The sequence below is a fragment of the Leptodactylus fuscus genome, unplaced genomic scaffold, assembly GCF_031893055.1.
Source record: "Leptodactylus fuscus isolate aLepFus1 unplaced genomic scaffold, aLepFus1.hap2 HAP2_SCAFFOLD_461, whole genome shotgun sequence".
Taxonomy (NCBI): domain Eukaryota; kingdom Metazoa; phylum Chordata; class Amphibia; order Anura; family Leptodactylidae; genus Leptodactylus; species Leptodactylus fuscus.
Genome location: NW_027440487.1, coordinates 47684 through 69882, shown reverse-complemented (window position 1 = coordinate 69882; position 22199 = coordinate 47684). Strand labels below are relative to the sequence as shown.

The 22199-nt window shown below is 44.2% G+C and overlaps 1 protein-coding gene across 1 annotated transcript in view; it reads left to right on the top strand.

The window, feature by feature from the left end:
• Positions 1-22199, top strand: part of LOC142188429 (fatty-acid amide hydrolase 1-like) — a 69583-nt gene that overhangs the window by 21431 nt on the left and 25953 nt on the right. The window contains exons 3-8 of the mRNA XM_075261838.1: positions 7301-7444; positions 7579-7712; positions 15074-15280; positions 15768-15808; positions 15995-16119; positions 16199-16324. Coding sequence (XP_075117939.1) covers positions 7301-7444; positions 7579-7712; positions 15074-15280; positions 15768-15808; positions 15995-16119; positions 16199-16324 — 777 coding nt within the window. The remainder of the gene's footprint in view (positions 1-7300; positions 7445-7578; positions 7713-15073; positions 15281-15767; positions 15809-15994; positions 16120-16198; positions 16325-22199) is intronic.

Here is a 22199-nt window from a genome sequence, read left to right as displayed (position 1 = left end):
TATGGCACGTCTACAAGTAAGGGCCCGGGAACTAAACCTGAGTTACCAGGGAAGAACGAAAGATCAACTGATCGAGGCACTGGAGGAGATGACCCTGCAAAGCGACCATGAGGAGGGCTGCCCCCAGGAGACTGGAGAGATACGGGAGTGGCAGGTACAGACCCAAAAGAGCAGATGGGTTGTTTTGTATGAGGAGGAGTTGGCAGTGCTGGGGCTAGGAGCAACTGCAGAGCAAAGGAGTAGAGCATTACAGAGGGCTCAGGAAACGGAGAAGGAGGAACAGAGAATGGCGCATGAAAAGGAAAGAATGGCGCATGAAATGCGAATGGCTGAGATAACTACGCGGAATTATAATCAAACGTCGGCCCCCAGCCCAACAGTGAGAGAACCACCATATGTCTCCCATAAACACTTCAAGACCTTTGATGAAGCGGCTGGGGATGTTGATGGATATTTTCAGGACTTCGAACACCAGTGCCACCTGATGGAAGTCCCAGAGAAGGATTGGGTCCGGTATCTGGTGGGGCACCTACGAGATGGGGCTGCGGAAGCTCTCAGAGCCATGGACCCTAGTGATCAGCGGGACTATGAGGCCATTAAAAGAGCGGTGCAGAAGTATTATGCCGTCACTCCAGAGACCTACCGAGTTCAATTCCGCTCTTTGTCTTACAATGGGGGAAGCTCCTTCCACATGTTCGCCCACAAGTTGAAGCAAGCATGCAAGCGCTGGCTAGAAGGAGAGGAGGCTGTCACAGTCGATAAGATCCTCCAAGTCATACTTAAGGAACAGTTCTTTTCCCAGTGCCCCGCTGAGATCCGTGAGTGGGTGCTGGAACGGAACCCAGCCACAGTGGAGCAAGCTGCTTCCCTTGCAGATGAGGGCCTGACCATCAAGCCGCAGTGGAAGAGGTTGTTTGCAGAGGAGCGGAAAACTACCACAGTCCGCCAGACACCCTTCAGCCAGCCACCCACCTTTCGTGCCCGGCCTCAGGATTACAATTCCCCCTCTACCCCTGCCCCAGCCCATCGGCCTCCAGCTATGAACAACCCTGTCCCTAGACAACGACCTACTGGAAGAATGCTAGAGCGCAGATGTTTTGGGTGCGGGCGGCCTGGACATTTGCAAGCTAGTTGCCCTGTTAACATGGGGGCACGGGCCACCGTGGCATCCCGGCCTATTCACTACCTGGGAACCACCCCTAGGACTGAAAGTTTGGCCCCATTTCCAGATGACTCCATGAATGACCCATCTGTTCCACCTCCAGGGGTCTATGGGATTCAGCCTTCCGCCACACATCCCGCAAACCTTCAGCGGAAGCACTTGCAGGAGGTCCTACTGGATGGCCGAACAGTTGTTGGATTCCGGGACTCGGGAGCTTTCCTAACGGTAGCGGACCCCCGAGTGGTTCGACCCGAGGCCCTAGAGGAGGGCCCTGGCCTTTCTATCGAGTTGGCAGGAGGTACTCGGAAACGTATTCCTAAAGCTACCGTGGAACTCGACTATGGTTATGGACCAAAACGATGCACAATTGGTGTGATGAGCGGGCTGCCGGCCGATGTTCTGTTAGGCAACGATGTTGGAAATCTACAGTGCCACTTTGTGGGAGCAGTGACCCGAAGCCAAGCTCAGAGAGACGCCAACATGGATCGACCGGATTTTTTGCCAGATGCCAGCCCTTCAACTCTACAACTTTACCATTCAGTACCGCCGAGGGAGCCAACACCAGAACGCGGATGGGTTATCCCGGCAGGAGGACATATGAGCTATAGAGACTGATGTGCATTCCCCAATTTACCTGTGTAGGCCAATTGTGTCATGCACATGTTTTGAGAGGGGGAGGGGTTGTCACGGGATGGTTAGAGTCTATACTATAGGCCATGTGTAATATATATTTCATGTGGAATGTATTCTCTAACCTGTTGTAAACATCAGTGTGTAGTTGGCTGATTAGGGTCTAGTGTGTTAGCACATTGTATGCAAATACCTCTAACTAGTGAGGACCAGTGAGGACAATGGGTGGAGATAATCTGATCAGTGTCTCCAAGAAGATGTTGGATGGTGCATTGTCCATAGTAGACAGGGAGTCTGCTCTCCTTGGTATAGGTGAGGGGGGAAGGATCTGTGACTCAGCCCTTCCCACCCACAGATATAGGAAGTAACAGTTTAGTATATAGTTGTAGCTTGGAGTTAGTATGTGTTAGCCGGCCTGTGCACAGCTCTGCAGAGAGCCAGGATATAGTTACAGGACCAAGGAACCAAAGTTATCATTGGATTGTGACTTCTGTGGACTTATTGTTATTACGGTTGATGTGACCGCCGCCGGCTACTAACTTTGTGGATTACAATAAATTGCTGTTGTCTCCCGACCTCTTGCGTCCGTGTTGATTCAAAAGACCATCCGGAGGAAGACGTATACCTTTGCTCCGTGACAAGGTTCTATATGTGTCTCTTATTCCCTATGGCCCAGATATCAGGTTCTATATGTTTCTCCTATTCCTTATGGTCCAGATATCAGGTTCTATATGTTTCTCTTATTCCCTATGATCCAGATATCAGGTTCTATATGTGTCTCTTATTCCCTATGGCCCAGATATCAGGTTCTATATGTTTCTCCTATTCCTTATGGTCCAGATATCCGGTTCTATATGTTTCTCTTATTCCTTATGATCCAGATATCAGGTTCTATATGTTTCTCTTATTCTCTATGGCCCAGATATCAGGTTCTATATGTTTCTCCTATTCCCTATGATCCAGATAGAAGGTTCTATATGTTTCTCTTATTCCCTATGGTTCAGATATCAGGTTCTATATGTTTCTCTTATTCCCTATGGCCCAGATATCAGGTTCTATATGTTTCTCCTATTCCCTATGGCCCAGATATCAGGTTCTATATGTTTCTCTTATTCCCTATGGCCCAGATATCAGGTTCTATATGTTTCTCCTATTCCTTATGGTCCAGATATCAGGTTCTATATGTTTCTCTTATTCCCTATGATCCAGATATCCGGTTCTATATGTTTCTCTTATTCCCTATGATCCAGATATCAGGTTCTATATGTTTCTCCTATTCCCTATGATCCAGATATCAGGTTCTATATGTTTCTCTTATTCCCTATGGTCCAGATATCAGGTTCTATATGTTTCTCCTATTCCCTATGATCCAGATAGCAGGTTCTATATGTTTCTCCTATTCCCTATGGTCCAGATAGCAGGTTCTATATGTTTCTCCTATTCCCTATGGTCCAGATATCAGGTTCTATATGTTTCTCCTATTCCTTATGGTCCAGATATCCGGTTCTATATGTTTCTCTTATTCCCTATGATCCAGATATCCGGTTCTATATGTTTCTCTTATTCCCTATGGCCCAGATATCAGGTTCTATATGTTTCTCCTATTCCTTATGGTCCAGATATCAGGTTCTATATGTTTCTCTTATTCCCTATGATCCAGATATCAGGTTCTATATGTTTCTCTTATTCCTTATGATCCAGATATCATGTTCTATATGTTTCTCTTATTCCCTATGATCCAGATATCAGGTTCTATATGTTTCTCCTATTCCTTATGGTCCAGATATCAGGTTCTATATGTTTCTCTTATTCCCTATGATCCAGATATCAGGTTCTATATGTTTCTCTTATTCCCTATGGTCCAGATATCAGGTTCTATATGTTTCTCTTATTCCCTATGATCCAGATATCAGGTTCTATATGTTTCTCTTATTCCCTATGATCCAGATATCAGGTTCTATATGTTTCTCTTATTCCTTATGATCCAGATATCATGTTCTATATGTTTCTCTTATTCCTTATGATCCAGATATCAGGTTCTATATGTGTCTCTTATTCCCTATGGTCCAGATATCAGGTTCTATATGTTCCTCTTTTTCCTCAGGGCCCAGATATTCGATTCTATATGTTTCTCCTATTCCCTATGGTCCAGATATCAGGTTCTATATGTTTCTCTTATTCCCTATGGCCCAGAAAACAGGTTCTATATGTTTCTCCTATTCCTTATGGTCCAGATATCAGGTTCTATATGTTTCTCTTATTCTCTATGGCCCAGATATCAGGTTCTATATGTTTCTCTTATTCCCTATGATCCAGATATCAGGTTCTATATGTTTCTCTTATTCCCTATGATCCAGATATCAGGTTCTATATGTTTCTCTTATTCCTTATGATCCAGATATCATGTTCTATATGTTTCTCTTATTCTTTATGATCCAGATATCAGGTTCTATATGTTTCTCTTATTCCCTATGGTCCAGATATCAGGTTCTATATGTTCCTCTTTTTCCTCAGGGCCCAGATATTCGATTCTATATGTTTCTCCTATTCCCTATGGTCCAGATATCCGGTTCTATATGTTTCTCTTATTCCCTATGATCCAGATATCAGGTTCTATATGTTTCTCTTATTCCTTATGATCCAGATATCATGTTCTATATGTTTCTCTTATTCCTTATGATCCAGATATCAGGTTCTATATGTGTCTCTTATTCCCTATGGTCCAGATATCAGGTTCTATATGTTCCTCTTTTTCCTCAGGGCCCAGATATTCGATTCTATATGTTTCTCCTATTCCCTATGGTCCAGATATCAGGTTCTATATGTTTCTCTTATTCCCTATGGCCCAGAAAACAGGTTCTATATGTTTCTCCTATTCCTTATGGTCCAGATATCAGGTTCTATATGTTTCTCTTATTCTCTATGGCCCAGATATCAGGTTCTATATGTTTCTCCTATTCCCTATGATCCAGATATCTGGTTCTATATGTTTCTCTTATTCCTTATGGTCCAGATATCCGGTTCTATATGTTTCTCTTATTCCCTATGGCCCAGATATCAGGTTCTATATGTTTCTCCTATTCTCTATGGTCCAGATATCAGGTTCTATATGTTTCTCCTATTCCCTATGGCCCAGATATCAGGTTCTATATGTTTCTCCTATTCCCTATGGTCCAGATAGCAGGTTCTATATGTTTCTCTTATTCCCTATGGCCCAGATATCCGGTTCTATATGTTCCTGTCCTTCCTCAGGGTGCAGATATCCCGTTCTATATGTTTCTCCTATTCCCTATGATCCAGATATCAGGTTCTATATGTTTCTCCTATTCCCTATGATCCAGATATCAGGTTCTATATGTTTCTCTTATTCCCTATGGTCCAGATATCCGGTTCTATATGTTTCTCTTATTCCCTATGGCCCAGATATCTGGTTCTATATGTTTCTCCTATTCCTTATGGTCCAGATATCAGGTTCTATATGTTTCTCTTATTCTCTATGGCCCAGATATCAGGTTCTATATGTTTCTCCTATTCCCTATGGTTCAGATATCAGGTTCTATATGTTTCTCCTATTCCCTATGGCCCAGATATCAGGTTCTATATGTTTCTCCTATTCCCTATGGTCCAGATATCAGGTTCTATATGTTTCTCTTATTCCCTATGGCCCAGAAAACAGGTTCTATATGTTTCTCCTATTCCTTATGGTCCAGATATCAGGTTCTATATGTTTCTCTTATTCTCTATGGCCCAGATATCAGGTTCTATATGTTTCTCCTATTCCCTATGATCCAGATATCTGGTTCTATATGTTTCTCTTATTCCTTATGGTCCAGATATCCGGTTCTATATGTTTCTCTTATTCCCTATGGCCCAGATATCAGGTTCTATATGTTTCTCCTATTCTCTATGGTCCAGATATCAGGTTCTATATGTTTCTCCTATTCCCTATGGCCCAGATATCAGGTTCTATATGTTTCTCCTATTCCCTATGGTCCAGATAGCAGGTTCTATATGTTTCTCTTATTCCCTATGGCCCAGATATCTGGTTCTATATGTTTCTCTTATTCCCTATGGTCCAGATATCCGGTTCTATATGTTCCTGTCCTTCCTCAGGGTGCAGATATCCCGTTCTATATGTTTCTCCTATTCCCTATGATCCAGATATCAGGTTCTATATGTTTCTCCTATTCCCTATGATCCAGATATCAGGTTCTATATGTTTCTCTTATTCCCTATGGTCCAGATATCCGGTTCTATATGTTTCTCTTATTCCCTATGGCCCAGATATCAGGTTCTATATGTTTCTCCTATTCCCTATGGCCCAGATATCCGGTTCTATATGTTTCTCCTATTCCCTATGGCCCAGATATCCGGTTCTATATGTTTCTCCTATTCCCTATGGTCCAGATATCCGGTTCTATATGTTTCTCTTATTCCCTATGGCCCAGATATCAGGTTCTATATGTTTCTCCTATTCCCTATGGTTCAGATATCAGGTTCTATATGTTTCTCTTATTCCCTATGGTCCAGATATGAGGTTTTATATGTTTCTCTTATTCCCTATGGTCCAGATATCAGGTTCTATATGTTTCTCTTATTCCCTATGGTCCAGATATCCGGTTCTATATGTTTCTCTTATTCCCTATGGTCCAGATATCAGGTTCTATATGTCTCTCTTATTCCCTATGGTCCAGATATCTGGTTCTATATGTTTCTCCTATTCCTTATGGTCCAGATATCAGGTTCTATATGTTTCTCCTATTCCCTATGGTCCAGATATCAGGTTCTATATGTTTCTCTTATTCCTTATGGTCCAGATATCAGGTTCTATATGTTTCTCCTATTCCCTATGGTCCAGATATCAGGTTCTATATGTTTCTCTTATTCCTTATGGTCCAGATATCAGGTTCTATATGTTTCTCCTATTCCCTATGATCCAGATATCCGGTTCTATATGTTTCTCCTATTCCCTATGGCCCAGATATCCGGTTCTATATGTTTCTCCTATTCCCTATGGCCCAGATATCCGGTTCTATATGTTTCTCCTATTCCCTATGGCCCAGATATCCGGTTCTATATGTTTCTCCTATTCCCTATGGCCCAGATATCCGGTTCTATATGTTTCTCCTATTCCCTATGGCCCAGATATCCGGTTCTATATGTTTCTCCTATTCCCTATGGTCCAGATATCCGGTTCTATATGTTTCTCTTATTCCCTATGGTCCAGATATCAGGTTCTATATGTTTCTCCTATTCCCTATGGTCCAGATATCTGGTTCTATATGTTTCTCCTATTCCCTATGGTCCAGATATCTGGTTCTATATGTTTCTCCTATTCCCTATGGCCCAGATATCCGGTTCTATATGTTTCTCCTATTCCCTATGGCCCAGATATCCGGTTCTATATGTTTCTCCTATTCCCTATGGCCCAGATATCCGGTTCTATATGTTTCTCCTATTCCCTATGGCCCAGATATCCGGCTCTATATGTTCCGCTCTTTTTCTTAGGCCCTGGAAGTGAACGATGACCTGAACTGTGTGACGGTTTTCTTGACGGACTGCGAGGAGCAGCTGAAGGTTCTGGGAGAGAGCAGTGTGAGGGGTCCCCTCTATGGCGTCCCAGTCTCTATAAAAGAACATATTGGTTACCAGGTAATGGCCGCTCACCCTTATATAACATCATGTGATTAGATTGTAAGCTCCTAAGGAAGGCCTACGAGGTGAAGCTATGAAGTCCATGTGATGGAGCAGGAAGTTCTTCACCAGTCCTCTCGGTATATTCTTAGGGTCACCCTTCTACCTGTGGCCTGGTTCAGTATCTTGATGTTCTGGAGAAGGAGGACAGCGTAATTGTCCGTGTCTTGAAGAAGCAGGGCGCCATTGTGTTTGCCAAGACTAATGTACCCCAGACTCTTCTAAGGTGAGAACATGTCAATGCGTCATCGGGAGATCTAGGCGGGACTACAAATCCCATCATCCTTTGTAAGTTTACATGTAGCAGAGTCCACACGGCATGGCTTCTACAGTAATGGGGTTGACCTTCATCTCTGTCTCCATCATGTAGCAGGAATCATGGCAGCTCATCGGTCATTAGGGTGGAGCAGAAACCTACTAAGAGCCCTCCCATATCAGCCCTATATGGGATATAGTGACCGACCATGTCAGGAGGTTGTTGCAGAATATGTTGGTGCTATACAAGGATGGATAGAATTACAAATCCCATTCGGCCGCTTCTCCAGATTTCATAAAGAGATTTGATTGTTTCCGAATTGATTCAAGGCAAATAGTGTTAAAAACTCGCTATTTACTGCAGAGAGACTGTATAGTGGTGTATATAGTATATATAGTGTGTATATAGTGGTGTATATAGTATAGTGTATATATAGTGGTGTATATAGTATAGTGTGTATATATAGTGGTGTATGTAGTATAGTGTATATATAGTGGTGTATGTAGTATAGTGTGTATATATAGTGGTGTATATAGTATAGTGTATATATAGTGGTGTATATAGTATAGTGTATATATAGTGGTGTATATAGTATAGTGTATATATAGTGGTGTGTATAGTATAGTGTGTATATATAGTGGTGTATATAGTATAGTGTATATATAGTGGTGTATATAGTATAGTGTATATATAGTGGTGTGTATAGTATAGTGTATATATAGTGGTGTGTATAGTATAGTGTATATATAGTGGTGTATATAGTATAGTGTATATATAGTGGTGTATATAGTATAGTGTGTATATATAGTGGTGTATATAGTATAGTGTATATATAGTGGTGTATGTAGTATAGTGTATATATAGTGGTGTATATAGTATAGTGTATATATAGTGGTGTATATAGTATAGTGTGTATATATAGTGGTGTATATAGTATAGTGTGTATATATAGTGGTGTATATAGTATAGTGTATATATAGTGGTGTGTATAGTATAGTGTGTATATATAGTGGTGTATATAGTATAGTGTATATATAGTGGTGTATATAGTATAGTGTATATATAGTGGTGTGTATAGTATAGTGTGTATATATAGTGGTGTGTATAGTATATATAGTGGTGTGTATATAGTGGTGTGTATATAGTATAGTATATATAGTGGTGTATATAGTATAGTGTATATATAGTGGTGTATATAGTATAGTGGTGTGTATAGTATAGTGTGTATATATAGTGGTGTATATAGTATAGTGTATATATAGTGGTGTATATAGTATAGTGTATATATAGTGGTGTGTATAGTATAGTGTATATATAGTGGTGTTTATAGTATAGTGTATATATAGTGGTGTATATAGTATAGTGTGTATATATAGTGGTGTATATAGTATAGTGTATATATAGTGGTGTATATAGTATAGTGTATATATAGTGGTGTGTATAGTATAGTGTGTATATATAGTGGTGTATATAGTATAGTGTATATATAGTGGTGTATGTAGTATAGTGTATATATAGTGGTGTATATAGTATAGTGTATATATAGTGGTGTGTATAGTATATATAGTGGTGTGTATATAGTGGTGTGTATATAGTATAGTATATATAGTGGTGTATATAGTATAGTGTATATATAGTGGTGTATATAGTATAGTGTATATATAGTGGTGTATATAGTATAGTGTATATATAGTGGTGTGTATAGTATATATAGTGGTGTGTATATAGTGGTGTGTATATAGTATAGTATATATAGTGGTGTATGTAGTATAGTGTATATATAGTGGTGTATGTAGTATAGTGTATATATAGTGGTGTATGTAGTATAGTGTATATATAGTGGTGTATATAGTATAGTGTATATATAGTGGTGTATGTAGTATAGTGTATATATAGTGGTGTATATAGTATAGTGTATATATAGTGGTGTGTATAGTATATATAGTGGTGTGTATATAGTGGTGTGTATATAGTATAGTATATATAGTGGTGTATATAGTATAGTGTATATATAGTGGTGTATATAGTATAGTGTATATATAGTGGTGTGTATATAGTATAGTGTATATACAGTCCTATGAAAAAGTTTGGGCACCCCTATTAATCTTAATCATTTTTAGTTCTAAATATTTTGGTGTTTGCAGCAGCCATTTCAGTTTGATATATCTAATAACTGATGGACACAGTAATATTTCAGGATTGAAATGAGGTTTATTGTACTAACAGAAAATGTGCAATATGCATTACACCAAAATGTGACCGGTGCAAAAGTATGGGCACCTCAACAGAAAAGTGACATTAATATTTAGTAGATCCTCCTTTTGCAAAGATAACAGCCTCTAGTCGCTTCCTGTAGCTTTTAATCAGTTCCTGGATCCTGGATGAAGGGATTTTGGACAAACAATTCAAGTTCAGTTAAGTTAGATGGTGGCCGAGCATGGACAGCCCGCTTCCAATCATCCCACAGATGTTCAATGATATTCAGGTCTGGGGACTGGGATGGCCATTCCAGAACATTGTAATTGTTCCTCTGCATGAATGCCTGAGGATTTGGAGCGGTGTTTTGGATCATTGTCTTGCTGAAATATCCATCCCCGGCGTAACTTCAACTTCGTCACTGATTCTTGAACATTATTCTCAAGAATCTGCTGATACTGAGTGGAATCCATGCGACCCTCAACTTTACCAAGATTCCCGGTGCCGGCATTGGCCACACAGCCCCAAAGCATGATGGAACCTCCACCAAATCTTACAGTGGGTAGCATGTGTTTTTCTTGGAATGCTGTTTCTTTTTGGACGCCATGCATAACGCCTTTTTTTTTATAACCAAACAACTCAATTTTTGTTTCCAAAATGAAGCTGCCTTGTCCCAATGTGCTTTTTCATACCTCAGGCAACTCTATTTGTGGCGTACGTGCAGAAACGGCTTCTTTCTCATCACTCTCCCATACAGCTTCTATTTGTGCAAAGTGCGCTGTATAGTTACCGATGCACAGTGACACCATCTGCAGCAAGATGATGCTGCAGCTCTTTGGAGGTGTCTGTGGATTGTCCTTGACTGTTCTCACCATTCTTCTTCTCTGCCTTTCTGATATTTTTCTTGGCCTGCCACTTCTGGGCTTAACAAGAACTGTCCCTGTGCTCTTCCATTTCCTTACTATGTTCCTCACAGTGGAAACTGACAGGTTAAATCTCTGAGACAACGTTTTGTATCCTTCCCCTGAACAACTATGTTGAACAATCTTTGTTTTCAGATCATTTGAGAGTTGTTTTGAGTAGCCCATGATGCCACTCTTCAGAGGAGATTCAAATAGGAGATCAACTTGCAATTGGCCACCTTAAATACCTATCTTTGCAAAAGGAGGATCTACTAAATATTAATGTCACTTTTCTGTTGAGGTGCCCATACTTTTGCACTGGTCAAATTTTGGTGTAATGCATATTGCACATTCTCTGTTAGTACAATAAACCTCATTTCAATCCTGAAATATTACTGTGTCCATCAGTTATTAGATATATCAAACTGAAATAGCTGTTGCAAACACCAAAATATTTAGAACTAAAAATGATTAAGATTAATAGCGGTGCCCAAACTTTTTCATAGGACTGTATAGTGGTGTGTATATAGTATAGTATATATAGTGGTGTATGTAGTATATATAGTGGTGTATGTAGTATATATAGTGGTGTATGTAGTGTATATATAGTGGTGTATATAGTATATATAGTGGTGTATATAGTATAGTGTATATATAGTGGTGTATGTAGTATATATAGTGGTGTATATAGTATAGTGGTGTATATAGTATATATAGTGGTGTATATAGTATAGTGTATATATAGTGGTGTATGTAGTATATATAGTGGTGTATATAGTATAGTGTATATATAGTGGTGTATATAGTATAGTGTGTATATAGTGGTGTATATAGTATAGTGTATATATAGTGGTGTGTATAGTATATATAGTGGTGTATATAGTATAATGTGTATAGTATAGTGTATATATAGTGGTGTATATAGTATATATAGTGGTGTATATAGTATAGTGTATATATAGTGGTGTATATAGTATATATAGTGGTGTATATAGTATAGTGTATATATAGTGGTGTATGTAGTATATATAGTGGTGTATATAGTATAGTGTATATATAGTGGTGTATATAGTATAGTGTGTATATAGTGGTGTATATAGTATAGTGTATATATAGTGGTGTGTATAGTATATATAGTGGTGTATATAGTATAATGTGTATAGTATAGTGTATATATAGTGGTGTATATATAGTGTAGTATATATAGTGGTGTATGTAGTATATATAGTGGTGTATGTAGTATATATAGTGGTGTATATAGTATATATAGTGGTGTATATAGTGACCTGGGGCTGGAGCTCAGTCAATCAGGAAGCTTCAAAGCAGCAATAGAAACCCTGAAAGCAAAAGCCTGCAGAACCTTCTACGCCATCAGAAGACAACTGTACCACCTCAAACCACCGGTGAGGGTCTGGATGAAGATATTTGACGCAGTCATCTCCCCGATCCTTCTCTATGGCAGTGAGGTTTGGGGCCCAGCCACCTACCCAGACCAGTCAAGGTGGGATTCCAGCCCAACAGAGAACTTCCACCTGGAGTTCTGCAAATACCTGCTCCATGTCCATCGCAACACCACCAACATGGCCTGCAGGGCAGAGCTAGGCAGACTCCCCCTATGGCTCACCATACAGAAGAGGGCGCTAGCTTTCCAGGCACACATCCAGGGGAGCAACTCCTACCACCACCAAGCATGGCTAAGCCACCGGAGCAAACCAGACACTCACCAACCAAACAGCAGCCAACCACCAAACCAAAAACACCAACAGATGATAACCAAGGCCGAAATAAAGGCGACCACAGAGGCAAACAGAGAGCGGTACATTGAAGAATGGAGAAACGAAATAAATAACTCCAAGAAACTCACCAATGTGTACCAATCCCTACAAAGGGACTACACCATGGCCACCTACCTGGAGAGAATACGCCACCCCAAGCACAGACAGACCCTGAGCCGGTACAGACTGAGCACCCACAACCTAGAGATAGAGACGGGGCGATACAGGCAGACGTACAAGCCACGGGAGAAGAGACTGTGCCAGCACTGTGACCAGGGGGTCCTAGAAGACCAGACCCACTTCCTGCTACACTGCACCAAATACTCAGCTGTGAGGGCCGTCTACTACCAAAGACTCTCTGCCCACATCCCAGACTGGGAGAAGAGGAAACTCTACATCCTACTGGGAGAAGAAGAGGCCACTGTGGAGATCGCTGCCCAATACGTGTCCAGCTGTCACCAAACCAGAGGAAGATGAGACTCCACGGACTGTTATATTTATCCCAATACACCCACCCCCCCCACCCCCACCTCCCCATATAGCGGTCACCAACTAAGAGGAAGACGAGACTCCACGGACTGTTAGTGGTGTATATAGTATAGTATATATAGTGGTGTGTATATAGTGGTGTGTAGTATATATAGTGGTGTATATAGTATTGTGTATATATAGAAGTGTGTATATAGTATATATAGTGGTGTATGTAGTATAGTATATATAGTGGTGTGTATATAGTATAGTGTATATATAGTGGTGTGTATATAGTATATATAGTGGTGTGCAGTCTACATAGTGGTGTATGTAGTATAGTATATATAGTGGTGTATGTAGTCTATATATAGTGGTGTATATAGTATAGTATATATAATGGTGTATGTAGTAAATCAAATCAAATCAAATCAAATCAAAAAATGCTTTATTGGCACATCCGAATAGGTATTTGGCATTGCCAAAGCTAGTAAAGTGTGTGTGGGGGGGGGGAGTTGGGTTGGGTGGGTGGTGGGTATGGGGGGGGTTTGGGTTATAACAGTCCATGGAGTCTCATCTTCCTCTTCGTTGGTGACTGCTATATGGGGGGGGGTTGGAGGTGGGGTGGGGCAGGGCGGTTGGTTTGGGGTATAACAGTCCGTGGAGTCTCGTCTTCCTCTTCGTTGGTGACTGCTATATGGGGAGGTGGGGGCGGGGCGGGTGTTTTGGGATAAATATAACAGTCCATGGAGTCTCATCTTCCTCTGGTTTGGTGACAGCTGGACAGCTAGTATAGTATATATAGTGGTGTGTATATAGTATATATAGTGGTGTGTAGTATATATAGTGGTGTATGTAGTGTAGTATATATAGTGGTGTATATAGTATATATAATGGTGTATGTAGTATATATAATGGTGTATGTAGTATAGTATATAGTGGTGTGAATATAGTATATATAGTGGTGTATGTAGTATAGTGTATATATAGTGGTGTATGTAGTATAGTGTATATATAGTGGTGTATGTAATATAGTATATATAGTGGTGTGTATATAGTATATATATAGTGGTCTATGTAGTATATATAGTGGTGTATGTAGTATAGATTAATAGATAAGAATTCAGTTTTTTTTGCTGTACTGCACTGTAACAGGCTTGTTGTGTTGCACCTTGTACACACAGGTGAGTAATGAGCGGCAGTGAGCGCTGCAATGTGTAGTAAGATTCTTTCTGGTAACGACGCTGCGACCTCCCCAAATTCTTCTGTGACTTCCCCCTTATACTTCCCCTACAATCCTCCCTGAACTTCTATCTGTTTTCTCTCCATGTCTCGAGCTCCTGCTGATGTCTGTCCCTGCAGTAAGAGCCATGTGACTGCCCCTACAATGGCCGCCGATATTTATAGGGCTGTGACATCACCGGGCGCCTGCTGACTGCCATTATGGGGGATCCCGCGTTCCCAGAGTTCCTGCCCCTCGTCCTAACATGTGCAGCTGCCATTTTATTAAAAAATGCAATTCAATGAATCAAAGCATGAAGAAATCCGGATCCAAGGCGAATCAGAGATTTCCTGAAACTCAGACCGGATTCCACTTCGTCAGCTTTGACTGGCTCATCTCTAGATATAATCCATAAGGCCCTGACATCTCCTTTGGTGCTATCGCCTCCATCTTCCTTCTGCCCACTCCTTGCTTTTGCTTTCTTTAATGCTTCCATTCTATTTAGGGCAGTAGTGATAGCAGTGGCTACTGGGCCCTGAAACCTGAGGGGGCCCCAAAGGTCCCATAAAATATAGCAGTCTAGTAAATAGCACAAGGCAGGTAGATGACAGGTGACATATTGTGCACGGGGTCTTCTAGTTACACCTCGGGATTCTGTCGTCTTCTGCTTTCTCCTTCTATGATCAGGACATTGACTGATTCTGCGGGTGGAGCTATAGGGGGCGGCGTTGATTACAGATTATATCCCTCTTCACATTTGCTTTCCAGCTATGAGACCAGTAACCCAATCTATGGATTGACAGTGAACCCCCATAACAAAACCAAGGGGGCCTCAGGATCCTCCGGGGGAGAAGGGGCGTTGATAGCGGGTGGAGGTTCTCTACTTGGATTAGGAAGTGACATTGGCGGCAGCATCCGCCTCCCGGCCAGCTTCTGTGGGATCGCGGGATTCAAGCCGACTCCAGATAGACTGAGGTGAGCTCTGTGGATGAGGGAAATGGACTGGGTGTTGTAGGGGCCACAAAGTAATGGGAGAGGGGCCCTTATATCCTGATATTCACAACTTTCTAGAAGAGTCACATGAAGGGAGAAGTGGCATGACTCTATATATCATGACTTTGGCCAATGTGGAGTCATGTGACCAGAGCGTGACCGTTACTCGTTTGGCCACACACTGACCCCTCTCTGGCTCTTGCTCCATTCTCCTAAGGGGGGGAGGGGGGATCCATGCTGTTTCTTGCAATCCCTGGATAATCTGAGATGGTTTTGGTGACTGATATTTTGCCTGTGTGTGATGGAGGAAAATGTGGGTCTGTCCAGGAATTCTGGATGTTCAGAGGATGTCCAGCTTGACATCCAGGAGGTTGTGCTCGCTTCTCTAAACCAGCGCCATGTATGGCCTGAGCATGTGTCGGCGGCCGGACACCATTCTGTGACTGATGACTTTTCCTTTATGTTGCAGTCTTCATGGCGTCCGCCCTTGTATCGATGGAATGACTGCAGGTACATATGGAGTCCTCGGGGATGTGAAGGAAAACATCTACTATCAAGGGGTGTTTGTGGAGTAGCCGCGACTGTCAGGGACCAGGGGCTTCCTGTATTGGGGTCACCTACTCAGCAGCACCCACCACCTGTAATGATGGCAGGTCCTAGTCTGAGACTCTTGGTCATAATATTCTGTCATTCCAGTGTCGATGTGCATCGGGCCAATGGGGAGAGACGTGGACAGTCTGGTGCTGACTATGAAGGCTTTATGGTGTGATGAACTTTTCCTTCTTGACCCCCATGTTCCTCCCCTACATTTCAATGAGAAGGTAATTCTGCCCCCATAAGCTGCTGTCCACATGGCCCCGCACACCGCCACCTCCTCACCCTCCATTTCTTTTTCTGCAGATGTTCTCCTCTGTCACTCCTCTCCGCATCGGATACTACGAGGAGGACGGATACTTCCAACCTAATCCCAGTATGAGAAGGATTCTGCTGGAGACCAAGCAGCTTCTGGAGGCGGCCGGACACCAGGTGAAGAGGGGAGGGGCGGTGACAGGTGTCGGCGAGGGCTAATCTCACCTCTGCCACATGGCGAGGCCTTAATATTCTCACATAGAGGTACATTCTCGCTCTCAAAAAAGAAAAAACTACCGCTCTACTTGGTTACACAGCATGGGCCTAAGGATGTGGTTGCACGGAAAAACACCCGACTGTGAATAGAAGACGCAGCTTTGAAAAATTCCAGCAATCCTGTTTTATAAAACTTCTCTTTTACTCCATATCAAAGAATGGATTTTGGATATCCCAAAATGATGTTAGTTGATCGCGCTCACTCAGGCCCAACACTGGGAAGTATTTCTGTCATTGCATGAGGCGTTTCGGGGTATAGGAAACAAACAGGTTATTGCACCTCAGATTCAGATCTAGGATAACAGAAATCCAAAGGCCAGTAGAATCACTCAGGACACAGCTCCAACCATATGACCTCTCTGTCAGCTCCAGCCAAACCTTCTTTACTCCCCAAATGGAGGGACACAAACCCCAATGTAAGCTCCACAAACATCACCGAGCCCCCCTTTATATCACATTGCCCATGACAACCACAGATGGAATAGACAATGGGAAATCCTTCAGTCCCCCCTGACCTGTCATTGTGGATGTGTGTGATGTGTATATATGTATATATGTGTGTGTGTACTGTATATATATATGTGTGTGATGTGTATATATGTATATGTGTGTGTGTGATGTGTATATATGTATGTATATATGTGTGTGTGTGTGTGTGTACTGTATATATATATGTGTGAGATGTGTATATATGTATATGTGTGTGTGTGATGTGTATATATGTATGTATATATGTGTGTGTGTACTGTATATATATATGTGTGTGATGTGTGTATATATGTATATGTGTGTGTGTGATGTGTATATATGTATGTGTATATGTGTGTGTGTACTGTATATATATGTGTGTGATGTGTATATATGTATGTATATATATGTGTGTGTACTGTATATATATGTGTGAGATGTGGGGAGACCTTCTAAAATTCACTTTCCTGGCCCTTAACGTGAGCCCTAACAAATGAAGTTCCAGCCCTTAAGCTGAGCTCCAGCAGAGATTGGGGCCCTTCAGGTGACTTCAGCCTCTACCTGCAGAGATTGGGGCCCTTCAGGTGACTTCAGCCTCTACCTGCAGAGATTGGGGCCCCTCAGGTGACTTCAGCCTCTACCTGTAGAGTGTCAGGCCCTGTCACTTAGTTCAGCCTTCACCAGCAGAGATTTGTTGGCCCTTTGGGTGACTAGAGCCTTGCACCAGCAGTGTTTTTGGCCCTCGGGGTGACCCCTAAAACATTAATTTTTAGGCCCTTGGGGGGAGCCCTAAAAAATGATTTGCAGGTCCTTGGGGGGTATCCATGAAAAAGTAATTAAAATAAAAAAAAATAAAGTTTTTTCAGAATTACATTACGGTGAAGGGGCTGGTGTTGGAGGATGAGTGAATTGGGTGCTGGCAGCCCCTCTCCAGTACCTGGACTGTGGGGTGGATATACAGCTGGGTATCCACATCCTCGCCCACGTCCCCTGCTGCTGCTGGCAGCCCCTCTCCAGTACCTGGACTGTGGGGTGGATATACAGCTCAGTATCCACTTCCTCGCCCACGTCCCCTGCTGCTGCTGGCAGCCTCTCTCCAGTACCTGGACTGTGGGGTGGATATCCGGCTCAGTATCCACGTCCTCGCCCACGTCCCCTGCTGCTGCTGGCAGCCCCTCTCCAGTACCTGGACTGTGGGGTGGATATCCAGCTCAGTATCCACGTCCTCGCCCACGTCCCTGCTGCTGCTGGCAGCCTCTCTCCAGTACCTGGACCGTGGGGTGGATATCCGGCTCAGTATCCACGTCCTCGCCCACGTCCCCTGCTGCTGCTGGCAGCCCCTCTCCAGTGCCTGGACTGTGGGGTGGATATCCGGCTCAGTATCCACGTCCTCGCCCACGTCCCCTGCTGCTGCTGGCAGCCTCTCTCCAGTACCTGGACTGTGGGGTGGATATCCGGCTCAGTATCCACGTCCTCGCCCACGTCCCCTGCTGCTGCTGGCAGCCTCTCTCCAGTACCTGGACTGTGGGGTGGATATCCGGCTCAGTATCCACATCCTCGCCCACGTCCCCTGCTGCTGCTGGCAGCCCCTCTCCAGTACCTGGACTGTGGGGTGGATATACAGCTCAGTATCCACTTCCTTGCCCACGTCCCCTGCTGCTGCTGGCAGTTTCTCTCCAGTACCTGGACTGTGGGATGGATATACAGCTGGGTATTCACGTCCTCGCCCACGTCCCCTGCTGCTGCTGGCAGCCCCTCTCCAGTACCTGGACTGTGGGGTGGATATACAGCTCAGTATCCACTTCCTCGCCCACGTCCCCTGCTGCTGCTGGCAGCCTCTCTCCAGTACCTGGACTGTGGGGTGGATATACAGCTGGGTATTCACGTCCTCGCCCACGTCCCCTGCTGCTGCTGGCAGCCCCTCTCCAGTACCTGGACTGTGGGGTGGATATACAGCTCAGTATCCACTTCCTCGCCCACGTCCCCTGCTGCTGCTGGCAGCCCCTCTCCAGTACCTGGACTGTGGGGTGGATATACAGCTCAGTATCCACTTCCTCGCCCACGTCCCCTGCTGCTGCTGGCAGCCTCTCTCCAGTACCTGGACTGTGGGGTGGATATACAGCTCAGTATCCACGTCCTCGCCCACGTCCCCTGCTGCTGCTGGCAGCCTCTCTCCAGTGCCTGGACTGTGGGGTGGATATCCGGCTCAGTATCCACGTCCACGCCCACGTCCCCTGCTGCTGCTGGCAGCCCCTCTCCAGTGCCTGGACTGTGGAGTGGATATACAGCTGGGTATTCACGTCCTCGCCCACGTCCCCTGCTGCTGCTGGCAGCCCCTCTCCAGTGCCTGGACTGTGGGGTGGATATCCGGCTCAGTATCCACATCCTCGCGCTCGTCCCCTGCTGCTGCTGGCAGCCTCTCTCCAGTACCTGGACTGTGGAGTGGATATACAGCTGGGTATTCACGTCCTCGCCCACGTCCCCTGCTGCTGCTGGCAGCCCCTCTCCAGTGCCTGGACTGTGGGGTGGATATCCGGCTCAGTATCCACATCCTCGCGCTCGTCCCCTGCTGCTGCTGGCAGCCCCTCTCCAGTACCTGGACTGTGGGGTGGATATACAGCTGGGTATCCACGTCCTCGCCCACGTCCCCTGCTGCTGCTGGCAGCCCCTCTCCAGTGCCTGGACAGTGGGGTGGATATCCGGCTCAGTATCCACATCCTCGCGCTCGTCCCCTGCTGCTGCTGGCAGCCCCTCTCCAGTGCCTGGACTGTGGGGTGGATATCCGACTCAGTATCCACGTCCTCTGGAAACATTCGATGCAGAACCAGCGTTGGCTGAATGCTATACAGTCGGCCAATCAACGCTGGTTCTTCTCCTACCTTTAGAAGTCTTCTCCGCGCAGCGTCCCCGCGGCGTCTTCTGGCTCTGAATTCACTCTGCCAGGCATCGGGCATGGGCAGAGCCGACTGTGCATGCCCGCGCTACAAAAAAATGGCCACTTTGACTGTAAGCGGCCATTTTCTTGTAGTACGGACATGTGCAGTCGTCTATGCCCATGCCCGATGCCTGGCAGAGTGAATTCAGAGCCGGATGATGATGCGGGGATGCTGCGCAGAGAATCCAGCCCGACCCTCACTCGTGGACTTGGTCAGTTCAGTTTGATCGAATGTTGCCTACCCCTGAAACGAGCATTTTCCCCCATAGACTATAAAAGGGTTCGATATTCGAGTAGTCGAATATTGAGGGGCCACTCGAAACGAATATCGAGTATTTAACTACTCGCTCATCTCTAATCGCAATGTGAACTCAGTGGTGAACCAGTCAATAGGCAGAGATATCATTTACAACATTACCAGATCCAAAAGATCAAGTTCACATGAACCCCCGGAATACCAAATTGCAAGCAATTGCACTCTGTGAAAGGAAACAGCATTGCAAGCTTACTAGTAAAACACTCGATCTATATGAAAGAATGTGATAACATGACCAAATCTGAAGGTCGTACCATCAATCAGCTCAACAAGAGTGTCCAGGGCGCAACACGAGGAATAAGACATTCTAAATACAAATAGTAGAGGTAAGTGTATATACCGGTAAATGCAAGCCTAAGTAATAGAGATGAGCGAACACTAAAATGTTCAAGGTTCGAAATTCGATTCGAACAGCCGCTCACTGTTCGAGTGTTCGAATGGGTTTCGAACCCCATTATAGTCTATGGGGAACATATACTCGTTAAGGGGGAAACCCAAATCCGTGTCTGGAGGGTCACCAAGTCCACTATGACACCCCAGGAAATGATGCCAACACCTCTGGAATGACACTGGGACAGCAGGGGAAGCATGTCTGGGGGCATAAAAGTCACTTTATTTCATGGAAATCCCTGTCAGTTTGCGATTTTCGCAAGCTAACTTTTCCCCATAGAAATGCATTGGACAGCGCTGATTGGCCATAGTACGGAATTCGACCAATCAGCGCTGGCTCTGCTGGAGGAGGCGGAGTCTAAGATCGCTCCACACCAGTCTCCATTCAGGTCCGACCTTAGACTCCGCCTCCTCCAGCAGAGCCAGCGCTGATTGGCCGAAGGCTGGCCAATGCATTCCTATGGGTATGCAGAGACTCAGCAGTGTTGAGCCAGTTCTGCTCAACTACACCGTGTGCCGGTCAGCCCATCAGATGTAGCAGAGCCGAGTGTGCACTAGAACCCCTGTGGCACACTCAGCTCACGCTAATAGAATGCATTGGCCAGCGCTGATTGGCCAGAGTACGGAATTTGACCAATCAGCGCTGGCTCTGCCGGAGGAGGCGGAGTCTAAGGTCGGACCTGAATGGAGACTGGTGTGGAGCGATCTTAGACTCCGCCTCCTCCAGCAGAGCCAGCGCTGATTGGTCGAGTTCCGTACTCTGGCCAATGCATTCCTATGGGAAAAAGTTTGTCACAAAAATCACAATTACACCCCCGATAGAGCCCCAAAAAGTGATTTTTAATAACATTCCCCCCTAAATAAAGGTTCTCCCTAGCTATCCCTGCCTGTACAGCTATCCCTGTCTCTTAGTCACACAGTTCACATTCTCATATGACCCGGATCTGAAATCCACTATTCGTCTAAAATGGAGGTCACCTGATTTCGGCAGCCAATGACTTTTTCCGATTTTTTTCGATGCCCCCGTTGTCGTAGTTCCTGTCCCACCTCCCCTGCGCTGTTATTGGTGCAAAAAAAGGCGCCAGGGAAGGTGGGAGGGGAATCAAATTTTTTTGGAGTTTGCCACGTGATGTTCGATTCGATTCAAACACATCGAACAGCCTGATATCCGATGGAACATGTGTTATATAGAACACTGATCGCTCATCTCTACTAAGTAACCATGATCTCGTAGATTACCGCATGGAAATATGTGGAACACACGTAATCCCAACGCATTCCGTCCTACAAACTGAACACCAGCCCGCGTAGGTCACCTGACTAAGTCACACGACCGATCACATGAACCAATAATGTTGTGGCACTGATTGAATGCTGGAGTGAGATTTAACCCTACAGAGTTTAATATACAAAACTCAAATCCCATTTAACCCCTGTGGTGCTCTAGTGCCCGATTTCCAGATCCAGTGCGCTTCTTTCTTGAGACGTAGGGATTTTCTATCTCCTCCTTGTACTGGACAAGGAATATGTTCAATTGCATAATAAATGAAAGATAAAGTGTTGCCACCATGTTGCACAGAACAATGACAAGAAACATTAGACATGCGGTCAGTCTGGGGTTTAGCACAATCCGCAAGGTGCTCCGACATACAGATCGTAACTTGTCA